Here is a 12,412-nt window from a genome sequence, read left to right as displayed (position 1 = left end):
TATTTCCGATTATAGTAAATCTCTTGTGAGATGATTTAACTCGATCTATATTTAAATTGAAAAGTTATATTTTTAGTATACACGGTAATACTTTATAATAAATCGGGTCAAATTAGATATTTATCTCACAAAATTGTTTTGTAAAACGATCTCACGTAAGTTTTTGTGTTCCGACCATACTGATTTGATGTACTCAAATAGGACAAGCGCCGCTCAAGATTCTACTCGGATCCACTGTCATTCCTATTTACATGACTAAATAAGGGTTTTACTCGTATATCCCGCGAAGTTAGTGATTGAGCAATAATTTGGTCAAACATATCAAATCGGTAATTCGACAAATCAATTTTAATTTTCGGAAATTTGGTTAAATCAATTGGTTTTCGTTTTAGGTTAAAAAAATCGGTTTATCTTATAATTTTTTTAAAAATAATTTTTCGGTTTATCTAATAATTTTTTTTAAAAATATTTATATTTAATTGGGACATGTGTTTTACATTAACTAGTGGTGTAAACAAAATAAATCGAGTCGAATATCAGAAAAATTTTCGGCTCGAATTAGTGCTATTTTAGTTCGAGCTTGATTCGAAGTCCGAAAATTTTAAAACTTTTAGGTCGAATTATGTTCTAATTAAAGCTCGAGTCCGGATCGAAAGATTCAAACATTTTTGCGAACTATTTTAATTATTGCTAGAAAATAAGTACTCGAAAAGCTCGAAATTTATTCATTTAATATATAATTATATTAATAAAATACTAAGGCTCGCGAGTGCGCTAGCTAACTATATAACAAAATAATTTGGGCTCGAGTTCGGCTCCAAAAATGTTTGAACATGTTCAAGTTCGGCTCAAATTCGATAAGCTCGAATACGAATCAAATATTTTTTGACGCGGCTCGAAAACCTCACGAACCTTCTCAGTTCGTTTGGACCCCTACATTTAACTATGAAATCAGTTCTCATTCTTGCCCATTTCCAAAAAAAAAAAATTTATTTTTCGAAAAATTGATTGATTATATTACACAAAAATAATCAATTTTTTTCTCGAAATAGGGTTAATGAAATTTTAAATCAGTTCAATTTTGTTTGATTTTCATGAACAAATCAGTCGATTCAATTTTATAAAAAAAAATTGGTTCGTTCAGTCTTACCAAATTGAGTATCATCGATAACAAAAAAATATTGAATGCTCACCCTTACTCGGAATAGCTCAAATCACTTGGAGTCTTGCAAACATTCAGTAACTTTTTTTATTCAAAATATTTTTGTTGTTAAAAATATAATTGTGTCATAATAACAAAAAATCATATGATGTTTTATTTACACAAGATTACTTAAATATATCTTTATTCCCTCGTGTTACATTTGGATTGATGGATTTGACATCAATTATTTCAAATTTCTTGACTTGTTTCGATAGAAAATTTTCAAGTAAATTTCAAATCAATTATATATTAAGTTAATGATTTTCAATTTTAATTTTAATGCATTTCAAATACATTGAAAATTAGAGCTATTTGAAATTTATTTATCAAATCTGTCTCCAAATCAAATTCATCAGTATAAGCGCAACTTCACATCACATTCATAGTTGGTCGGATCATCTCTCCTTCATGGTTTGATTTTCATGAATAAATCAGTAAAATTTGAAATGTTCTTAGTCGCCTCCCCTTCATAGTTGGTCCGGGTCTTCATGTCCCTCCCTCTGTGTTGAGAGTTTCTTCCTCGAAACTTGGTTTGATTTTATATTCAAAGAGGTAAGGATATTGTTTGTGTATTTTTATCTTATAACTCTCAGGTAAATTCTTGTTCAGCATGACTGGACTTTTGTACTTTCATATCCGGAATGATTCCACGATATGAATAGTTAATTCTTCATGCTTTAAGTCTTTGTTCGAGTTTTCTTTAATTACGAGTGGTCCGTTTTAAAAATATGGCTCGAATCTTTATTAGACAGGATGCTTCATGTATTGGGTAGATTAAATTCATGCGAACGATGCACGTACTTTATGAGTTTATCACAATCACTCATAATTTGTAATTACTTAGTGTTTTCTTTGGAAAACCTACTAAAAGATTCATATAAATATGCTCTCATTTTCATTCCAAAAGTTCTAGTTGTTGACAAGATTCATATAAACATTCTACTGTTTAAAATATTTGAGTTGTAACATTACCACTAGATATAGCTTTTGATAAAACAGGAAGTTCTCGGTCCTATAATTGGTATCAAAGTCAATATCACAATTTGATTCACATTAATTGCAAAGAGTGAATGTCACAAGTTCGATTCTCATTAACTAAAAGGAGTACAATTATTGCGTGAAAGATTTTTGGAGTACAACAATTGTCTCTGCTGAGAGAGCGACCGAATCGTGGGGCTTAGATTGGTGTACGGTTTAAAATATTTGAGTTGCACCAATAACACTAGTTATAGTTTTTGGTAAAACGACAAGCGCTAGGTCTTACAATCGGTATCAGAGTCAAGGTTACGAGTTCAATTCTCACTAACTGCAAAGAGTGCAATTATTGTTTAAGTTCCAAAATGTAATAACGTAACCCAACTGCATGCAAATCTAAGAAAGATGAAAAATACCTAATTAAATTATTTTAATTGCATTAATTAAATGTGATAAGCATGTTTACATGTTAAAAGTAGGAATTTCTATTAGAATGCATAAATCAGTGTTTTCAAGAGTTATTCGAGGCGCGACGGAGGAACGGAGACGGGAGGCTGAAAGGAAAAATATTTTTATTAAATAATTATTTTTAATTATTTAATATATGGCATAATTAATATGTAAATTTCGAAAATAGTTTCTTTTCAGATTATATGGCATAATTAATATGTAAATTTCGAAAATAGTTTCTTTTCAGATATTTTTAATTGTCGAGTTATATTTTAAACCGGTAATTGATTTTTGGCTAAAATGAGAACTTTTTGTAGGCTCGGTTAATATTTTTGAAAAAATTTTTAAACAAGATATTTCTCCTATGTACTAATGGACTTAATGGGTCTATTATACTAAGATTATTTGGCCTAGAGGTTTACCTAAGTATTTATATCTAAACCTTGACTCCCAAGCCCATCCTTCCCCTCATAACCTCACGCCTAACACAAAGAAACCTAGGGTTTCTCTTCCCTAGCAGCAACCACACACACACGTCTCCGAAGCACTCTCACGTCTGTTTTGAAGGCAAAAGTCGTAGTAAATGGTTCTCCGTCCCTCCGGCAACACTCCTTCGTGTCTAGACTCGAATATTCGTGCGTAAATCACTCAAAGGCACGCCTTATACCTTCGTTTTCTCATCATTCATGCCGTATTAAGTGTGAATATGTATCCTTGCATGAAAAATCTAATAGCATAATTGTATTTTCGTTTTTTATGGTTTATGCATGGAAAACTTGGATTTCTTGCCATATAACTCAAGTTATTGATGTTGCACAAGGGACTGCCAGGTTAGGGATGGTATGAGCATGATTTAAGGGCTGTCTAGGAGTACTAGATGGGGCTGGACAGGTCTGGAAAGGAGGGGAGAAAGAGCTGAAAGAATTTGTGGATTCAAGGGAGCTAGGGTTTCGATTTTGGCTCTTGGAGAATGCAAGACGTGTGATGTTGTTGGGGCGCGTCCAGATGTCCTAGTATGGTTGTGTCGTGGTCCTAGATAGGTGGAGACTTGCCTGGTTCGTGGGTAAAGGACGGAGAAAAGCGGCTTGGCCGCGTGAGCACCATGCGTGCGACTTGGAGATTTTTGCGCATGATTCGGTGCAAGGGCTGTGTCCGGGTCTTAAGCTGAGTCGTGATGGTTCAGAGAGGTCTTGGGGGTGGTCTAGTCATAGGTGGGTAAGGAGCGGTTGTGAGGGCCTGGACCGAGGCTCGGTTGGTGCATAAGGGGCTAGTCGAGTCTTGGTTCAATTAGGAAAAGATATGTTCAGTTTCGGGATGATTCGGGTTAAAACTGGGACTTCGGTCCAAGTTTTAAAGCGAATTATGAAACCTAATAGGGGGTTTGAAGTTTACGTCTAAAAAATGTTCATGGGTGTGTTTTATGGTGTTATGTTAAGTTTGGATGAGTTCGGGTCGAAGTTTTAAGTCCAGAGATAAAATGGAGAAGTTAGGGTTTCAATGGCAGAATGGTCATTTTACACCTAAAAAGTGTTAGAAGCCCTGACAGTGTCCTGATAACTGTATTAAATGCTAAAAGGTTTATTTTGAAAGGTCGTGGAATTTTATGATGAATAATGATAAATGCTAAAAGACGTGTTGTATTCTTGGTTTAAAAAGAAAATGATATTTATGCTTGTATTTTTATAAAGTGATGGAAATGATGAAAATGTTTTGAATGAAGTTATTTGATTGTGACGGTAAGGAAATGAGGATTCTGAGGGACGAAGCCCCAGTGGAACCCGTTTATGGGAAAAAGCTCCGAGGGAACCTAACACCGTATTTCCATAGGCCATGGTCCAGTAACGGAAAAGTGGTTGATGGTGTCCCCGTCAACTATAGGCCAAGGCACAAAACGAAAAAGTGGTTACTGTTGCCTCGTCGCCTGATACTATGGTTACAGTTGAGATTGATCAATCGACCGACAGATGAAAGGATGGTCACAATTAATGAAATGATTTCCCTAAAATTAAATGTATATGTATAATGATGGAAGGAAATGCTTAACTTTATGCAAATGTTCATGTTAAAGTTATTTTATTAAAAGCATGTTTTCACTGTTGCGTGTGGATGTATATGTACTATTTGTTATTATGGTTAAAGCTTGTTGAGTCATTAGTCACTAAGTGTGAAAGATGCAGTTGAGTATATTTCCATTGAGACAGGGGGTTTTGATGATTGAACTAGATGAACTAATGGTGCACTGAAACTCGAGGACCTTGCTAGATTTTTGCACAGTTGATGATTTAACAGTACTCTAAATATTTTTATGACTTTTATGAAAATGATTGGATTTTTAAAAGGATTTAAGACGTTCATTCTATTTGTGAAAAATGTTAGTTTTAGGATTGGTTGAACGTTTACGATTTTATGATTTTTACTGCAACTATTGACTTTTAAATAAAATAGATGGTTTGATATNAATTCAATCCAATTTAAAATCAATATAAAAGTTTGGGACGTTTTATATTGGGTGGAAGATTTTTGGGATGCAATAATTGTCTCTGCTGAGAGAGCTATTGCACCGTGACGTTTGGACTGTTGTACTGTTTAAAAGATTTGAGTTGTACTATTACCACTAACTATAACTTTGGTAAAGCGACAAACGTTTGGTGAATGTTTGATAAGTGCAAGTTTTGCACCTAAATTACCAAAGAAATTGCTATGAAAGTGTGCGATTATCGAGCAGATTGATGTGTTTGTTGCTATTGTTTATGTCATTGTAGGAATCAAGCATGAGCGCATAACTCGCGACCAACAAGGAATAAAGTAAATGCCGAAATGGAATAACGAAGTACACAAGAAAGGTCCGAGTGTCGCGTAGTTTCCGCTCGCAAGTGCACGGTTGTCAAGTTCTAATATAGGAGAGTAAAGTATCGTTCCCACGAAGAGTGTATAAATAAAATTATATCAGTGATTGTAATTAAATAGTCACGACTTTATTTAGAATAATCAATAGAAAATTTGTTATACGTAAAGCGAATTAATTGAAACTAAATATGAGTCGAAGAACCGAGTTTAGCAAATATCAATAAGAGAAAATATCTAGAAGAATGATTTCACTTAATTTCCACGATAACTATTCTCGGTTGAATTTATATTCAAGAACTCCAGTCATTTAATAGCCAAGAACACTTAATTATTTTATTCTCTCTTTCCCAAATGACGAATAAAATGTATCATTCAAACTTCGATTGAACATTCCTAATAAAAATCTGAGTTCAAATGATATATGCAAACAATGATCTTACCTAAGCTCCGGTAAAGTTATACGCCTTCTGAACAGTAGAAATATTTAACGATGTATCTCTAATGATCTATAATTCTTGTCTCTCTCCCGAGTTGTAGAATTAATATGATAACAATCAATTTATATCCAATAAACTAAAATCGATAAGAACTAGAAAACACAATTAAACCAACAGGAATTCAATCATATAAATAACCGAGTCAAAATTATCGTATCAACAAAGCTACATCATTCTCTAGAATTGAAAATTTAGTGCATAACAAAATCTGAACAAAACAAAACGTATTTGAAGATTTAGACATCTCAACACAAGAATTAAAAGGGTGAAAATCTAGATAACAAATTCGAAATGGCGTCTATGTCCCCAGATTCGTCGTGAGATCAATTCTTGCGTTCCAGATCTTCTTCAAGTGTGTCTCTCACGTCTCTTGTTCTCCAAAAATGGCTACCTTTCCCTCTAAACCCCTATTTTCCTTTTTATCCATCGTTCGAGCCCGTAAAATAAAGTCCAATTGACTTTTTGCGCAGGCATCAGCATCGTGGCGCTGCATGAGTAGCGCCTAGGCGCCCGTAAGGTCCAGAGGTAGCGCTGCGGCGCCTGTTGAGTAGCGCCTAGGCGCTTGAGCTTCGACTATCTTGGCGCTGCGGTGCTGGTTTGAGCGCTGCAGTGCTTCTTTTCCTCCTATGGCGCATTAGAGCTGCGGCGCCTATTCATTGGAGTTGCGGCGCTTGTCCATCAACATTTCACAATAAAAAATGCCCCTAATCGCCATCAATCTTCCAATAGTCAATCATCTCCTGCATAACACGAAAACAACAAATACCAAGCATAATTCTGTCCGAAACTAACATAATTCAAATGGATTCTCGTATAAATTACGTGCAATTCTTGCACTTATCAATGAGCAAGAACAAGCACCGAACGCTCAGGCATACCAAGAAAAAGAACCACGCGACGCGGACAAGCAGTGCCAAACACAGAATTGGACGAGCTTTTTCATGGGCTCTCGAACCCGTCCTGCAAATATAAAAGGTGAAGCCCTAGCCACGAGAGGAAAGAGTCTGCAGTCATGCAAAAAAAATCTAGAGAACGGAAAAGAGAACGAAAACGAAAAACGAAGACGAAGAGCACATCTACCAAGGACGGAGTCGCAACTCTGATTCGATTCTTCTTCTATTCTTTTTACTTAATTTTAGTCTATTAATGATGTTGAAGAACATTGATTGCTTGGTCGAATCTTTATTTATGAATTGTTGATTTATACACGCGAATTACTTCTTTGTTTACTTATATACTTCTTTGATTCCTACGCACCACTTGGGAAACGGAATATGAATAGTTGAGATTTCTTGGGTAGTAAACGAGTTGTAATTATAATTATAGTTGAAATCATATATTAGTATCATATTTGAAATATTTGGTACTCTTATATCATATATTCAATGTTTTATAGCGATTTTCATCCGAAAAAACAAATTTGTTAGTAATAACATTATTTGTTATATATGTTTCGGTACTCAAAATTCTTATATTAGTACCAGATCTGAAACAGTTAGTGTTCAAATATCATATATTAATATCATAATTTTAATGTTTTGTACCGATATCTATCCGAAAAAAGACATGTGGACTCAGGAAGTGCAAACACAGTTTGTTGTGGATCGGGTTAAGTTTAAGCGTGAGGATTTAAAGCAAATTTACACAAGGAATAAAGTGTAATTATATAAAAATTCAGGGTTGATTTTGTAAATTAATACTAGTGGCTTTTGGATACTACTACATAAATGCTCTGGTTTCTCCTCGTCTCTCACCAGTCACCATCTTGCCCGAAGTGCTGATGCTGTCGAAATTATTCGGGCCTCTAGCGAATCTATTCAATTCAAAATTCTGGGTGAGAAATCACATTTGTAATTCTTAGTAAATTTAACCTTTTTATTGTTGTGAATTTGAATCGTGCTGTGTTATGCATGTGATGGATTTGTTGGCTTTGATGAGCTAGGGTTTATTGTTACTGGTACTTGATCTTATGCTGATTTCTGATCTTGAAATGAGTAATTGGTTCTCAGGAAAAAGGGTCTGTTTGATATTCCTGAATTAATGGTTGCGTTGCTCCAGCTGCTATTTGTTTTTTTTATAAAAAAAATGAGATCTTTAGGTTTCTACGTGAAACATGGAAATTTTTTAGTCGTCTCTTCGTTCTCGTGTCGTGCTAGGTTTTTCTATGAATTAATTATGGTTTTTTCAAATCTCTGTTAATATTCATGCTCAATATGGAGTATGAAATAATTAAGTGTTGAGTTTGCATTTTGTAGTGAATAATTTCTCGTTCTTATGACCTCCAGGGTGAGTGACTCTTTTAAGAATGGATTGGATGATGAATATTAGTTCATTTCGAATGAAAATTTTGCACCATTATCCGGGAAAAAAGGGCAACAAATTTTTTTGACAATTTGTTGTTTTCTTGTATTTTAGGCAAATATAAATCCTGGAACTCTAAGAAACTTCTGTTTTTTTTTTAACTTGACTAGCTGTGTTAAAGGCGGTTGTTCTGTTATGTCTTTGTAACATTTTAAATTTGAGTGTTCCTTTAGGAACCGAAGATGTGCTAATTTTTAAACAATTGGTTTGAATAGATACATGACTTTGTTCCATAGAGTTAAAGATCACATGGAAAAATATCAGTGTGTTGTGCTTTTGTTTGCAACTGTGTCTTGTTTTTGTTTGTTCTCTCTGTGTGCTGTAAGATATTACTGTTTCAATTATTTATTGACATCTTGACGCTTAACTAAGCTATTTTTGAAAAAATATTTTGTTATTAGTTTTTCTGATTTGGGCTTTGTGGCAGGAAGGGGATGGAAGTCGATTTTTTTCAGTTATGCTGCTGACTTAAAAGAAAGAGCTATTTGTTCTTTAAGTCGCCTTTATTTATTTATGAAATGTGATATCTGAACCATTACCTTGAAACTTTAACTTTTATATGCACATTCAGTATTTAACTTCATCCAATCTCGAAGTTTCTGTTTTATGACTTTATCCGATCTTGAATTTTTTGTTTTATGACTTTATCCATTGTAAATTTCTATTGCTATATCTTGGTGCAAATTTTCGTAGAATATGAAATTAGTTTTTTATTTATTGGATACTTTGTGCAGCTATAAGAGGGTGACGCTGAATTAAGCACATAAATATGGTGAGGTTATTGGCTGACATAATTCGTAGAGGTGTTGCACCTTTTCCAGCCTCGGGGTTGACTGTAAGTTTATTCGCTTGGGCCACCCTTTTCCCAAATTTCTCAGGTGTTTCATGATTTTTGTCATTTTAGATTATTAGCTATGTACAAGGATGTTTTAGACTCTTATCATCTGTGTATATCTATGAGAGTATTTTCTGACTGCCAAATTTCATCTAATGTTGCTCTATTCCTGTTATAGGCATCTAGTTCTTTCTATCAGAGCGTTCTTCGGTTTTCAACCAATGTGCCTGGTGACACACATGAAGATTTTGGACCCACTATTAAAACTGAGAGTTCTGGCGTTGCTATAAAAGACATTGTCGAGCAGGTACGTACCCTTGTCATCTGAGTGCTTCATTGTATGGTTGATCCAGTCCCTAATATAATGACATACTTGGTTCAAAATTTCTTCATCCTTTATGTCGTTTCCCTTATTGTCCAAGTACGCATGTTCAATAGCCTTGCCTTATATCCACAAGGGTTGACATATGTATGGTAATGCTATCTCCGATTCACAGGATTTGAAGGAAAACTCTGTAATGATATACATGAAAGGGGTGCCTGATCTTCCCCGATGTGGATTTAGTGCATTAGCAGTGAGAGTTTTGAAAGAACATAGTAAGAAAGACAACACATGTTATTTTTAAATGCGCAATTTATTGTGTTTAATTGCAATTTTGTTTACGTGTTTTCATCCATCTTTCTCTATTTTGTTATCTGTTTTATAATCCAAATGGTTCTTAGCCTAGTCCTACTCTCTTGTAGTTTCTGTTATTTATTTTAATTTACTTTTAAGGTTTCTGCATGAATCCCGCCTTGGCTTTGGTAAATTTCATTGAAAAAGTGCTTTCTTTTTATAAAATCAATGTTTTTAATCCTGATTTTTAATGTTGTTTGGAGGTGGGGTGGGCTCCTTAATGCAGTGGTCTGATATATTTGAATTATCTTCTTTGAATTACATGCAAGAGATAGATTTATTAGCCATACGATTTTTTATTAATCATTTTTTGTAACTTAACGGATCGGGTTGATTGACTAAACAACATGCACTCGGTATAGTTCTACAAAAGTAATATGTACATTAAGTCCTAAACTTCCATCACATGGAATGGATTGTTTTATGCTACAGTTTTATGCTCGACCTTGTTATCAGTTAAAATGGGGCTTTGCAGATGTTCCTTTAAGTTCCAGAAATATATTAGAAGACCTTGAACTAAAGAATGCTGTAAAAGCTTTCAGGTAAATTATTACTATTCATGTTTTTATTGGTATGAATGTCTGAATGGCTAGAATTTTTCAATTTATGCGATATTAATTTTGACAGAATAGATGGCTACCGAAGAAAATAATTTTTTTGAATATACTAAAGAAAATATTATACTACCACCATTATGTGTGTTCTCTGTTTTTTCTTTTACCCCGATAATTAATAGGTCAGGTACTCACCCTAGGATATGTGCGAGGATGAGTTGACATATATGTTTTTGGAGGGAATCTGTATTTTTTTTTTTTTTTTGTAATAAATTGCATATTCCTTTTGTCATAAATAGATAAATTACATATTTTTTACACGTATTTGGGACTCAAGTTGAAATGGATTGTGTGATATTCTGATTGCAACTGTGTTGGGAACACTATGATATCATTTATTATTACCTTGGTATTCTCCAAAATTCTTCACAAGGCTTGGTTCTATACTAGTTTGCATAGTGTCATAAGCCTTCTTGTACTCTTTATCTTTTTTCATATACTTGACAAAATAGAGAAGTGTTGTTCTTTCTCTTTTTATTTCAAAAATTACGCTATGTAATAACACATGCCACCATGTATTGCAGCCACTGGCCAACATTCCCTCAAATATTCATCAATGGGGAGTTCATTGGAGGATCTGATATCATTCTTAACATGCATCAGGTTCTCCCCTTTTCTTCTTTGATTTTCAAATCCAGGACAGTTTCTGCTCTTGTTGATTAAACTTTACCACCAAAACATATTTGATCCTCCAGTACATGCATGTGATAACTTTGGTACTTAGTATTGTCAAAATTGGACATTTTACATCCCTACCATCATACTCAGTCCAGTTTCTTAAAGCGGTGTTTGCATGTATGTGATGCATCTGTGAATGTTTCTGATTTAAAACTAGGGGTTCATACACTTGCTTTTCATCCCTAACTTTTACCACTGAAGTATAGGTCCCCTGTGTTTCACAAATATAAAAATTAATCTCTCATTTGAATTGATAAAATTAATAGAAATTGAGCGAAAGTGCTAAAAGAAGCTTGGAAAAGTTGTGACAAATCGAATTGATAAGAAACTATGGTAGTTCACATATTAAAATGTTCAAATTCAGGCTGAAGAGTGTATTAATGTTAGGTAGGTGAGTGATGGTGTGGACACATACTGTCTATTTTTTATGCGAGGAGGGGCCAATTCTGTGGCTTGAATCAAATGGAGGACCAAATTTGTTTGTGGTAACATTTGGGACAAAATATACAATTATCCACTGGAACCGTTTTATGGACGTATATGACCTGTTTTTTATATGATGATGGATCAATCCTGTTACTTGAATAAAAGGAAGGACCAAAGTTGTTTGTTGTAACCACACAACTCTCCTTTGAAACAATTTGAGGTGCCTGATTAGTCTGGCTCCATCCGGATATCAAAGCCCTGCCTGGTTGTTTGTGTCTTAATTTTCTGGTCCGAGAACTCTAAAACTCTTCTTCTTCCTCTTGTCTTTTCGTACGCAGACTGGTGAATTGAAGGAAAAATTGAAAGACGTCGCAGAAAAACATAAATAAGCAGTGGGAGGCATCATAGCTTGCCTAGCGAGTGATAGGTATGTTAGATGTCTTATTATCATTATTTTTTTGTTTCTGTAAGATGAAACCATGTTTATTACTTGCACCACATATCATTTTCGAATAAGCGAATTAATAATTGGCGGTAACAAGCAAATGTGGTGCCTGTCTTTTGCAGAAGTAATTTCTTGCAGCTATTAGATTTTGTGGATAATTTCTGAGAAGACCTTTTCACTTTCAGCAAAAGAGAACTTTAACTTGTTGCAGATTTGTCATGTCATATATTTGAGGTGCTTTGAAATATGATTCCGATTTTTTGGTGTCACCCCCTAAGCTGTTTAGCTGTTTACCGTACGACGACGGTATCTTCGGATTCGAATTTGGATATGGAAACTTGAATCTTGTATCATTGCATCACCACAACTAAAAGTTTCTCGTTATTAAACAGAGTGGAAGAGTA

General features: G+C 34.3%; 1 protein-coding gene across 4 annotated transcripts; it reads left to right on the top strand.

Moving 5' to 3' along the window:
- The first annotated feature begins 7,698 nt into the window (after positions 1-7,698).
- Positions 7,699-12,412, top strand: LOC140984019 (monothiol glutaredoxin-S15, mitochondrial-like). 4 transcript variants are annotated; one of them, XM_073451166.1, is made up of 8 exons: positions 7,699-7,807; positions 9,069-9,169; positions 9,348-9,476; positions 9,667-9,766; positions 10,321-10,387; positions 10,984-11,062; positions 11,902-11,990; positions 12,131-12,412. In XM_073451166.1, exons 2-7 carry the CDS (start codon positions 9,104-9,106, stop codon positions 11,950-11,952), a joined length of 492 nt encoding a protein of 163 aa, XP_073307267.1. In that variant the 5' UTR covers positions 7,699-7,807; positions 9,069-9,103; the 3' UTR covers positions 11,953-11,990; positions 12,131-12,412. The 4 variants fall into 4 exon arrangements, with proteins under 4 accessions (XP_073307267.1, XP_073307266.1, XP_073307270.1 ...); XM_073451165.1 differs by having other exon boundaries at positions 11,902-12,412; XM_073451169.1 differs by having other exon boundaries at positions 7,800-7,930; positions 11,902-12,412.

The sequence above is a fragment of the Primulina huaijiensis genome, chromosome 9, assembly GCF_012295235.1.
Source record: "Primulina huaijiensis isolate GDHJ02 chromosome 9, ASM1229523v2, whole genome shotgun sequence".
Lineage (NCBI taxonomy): Eukaryota > Viridiplantae > Streptophyta > Magnoliopsida > Lamiales > Gesneriaceae > Primulina > Primulina huaijiensis.
The sequence above is the reverse complement of the archived record's forward strand: the minus strand, read 5'-3'. Positions and strand labels throughout refer to the sequence as shown.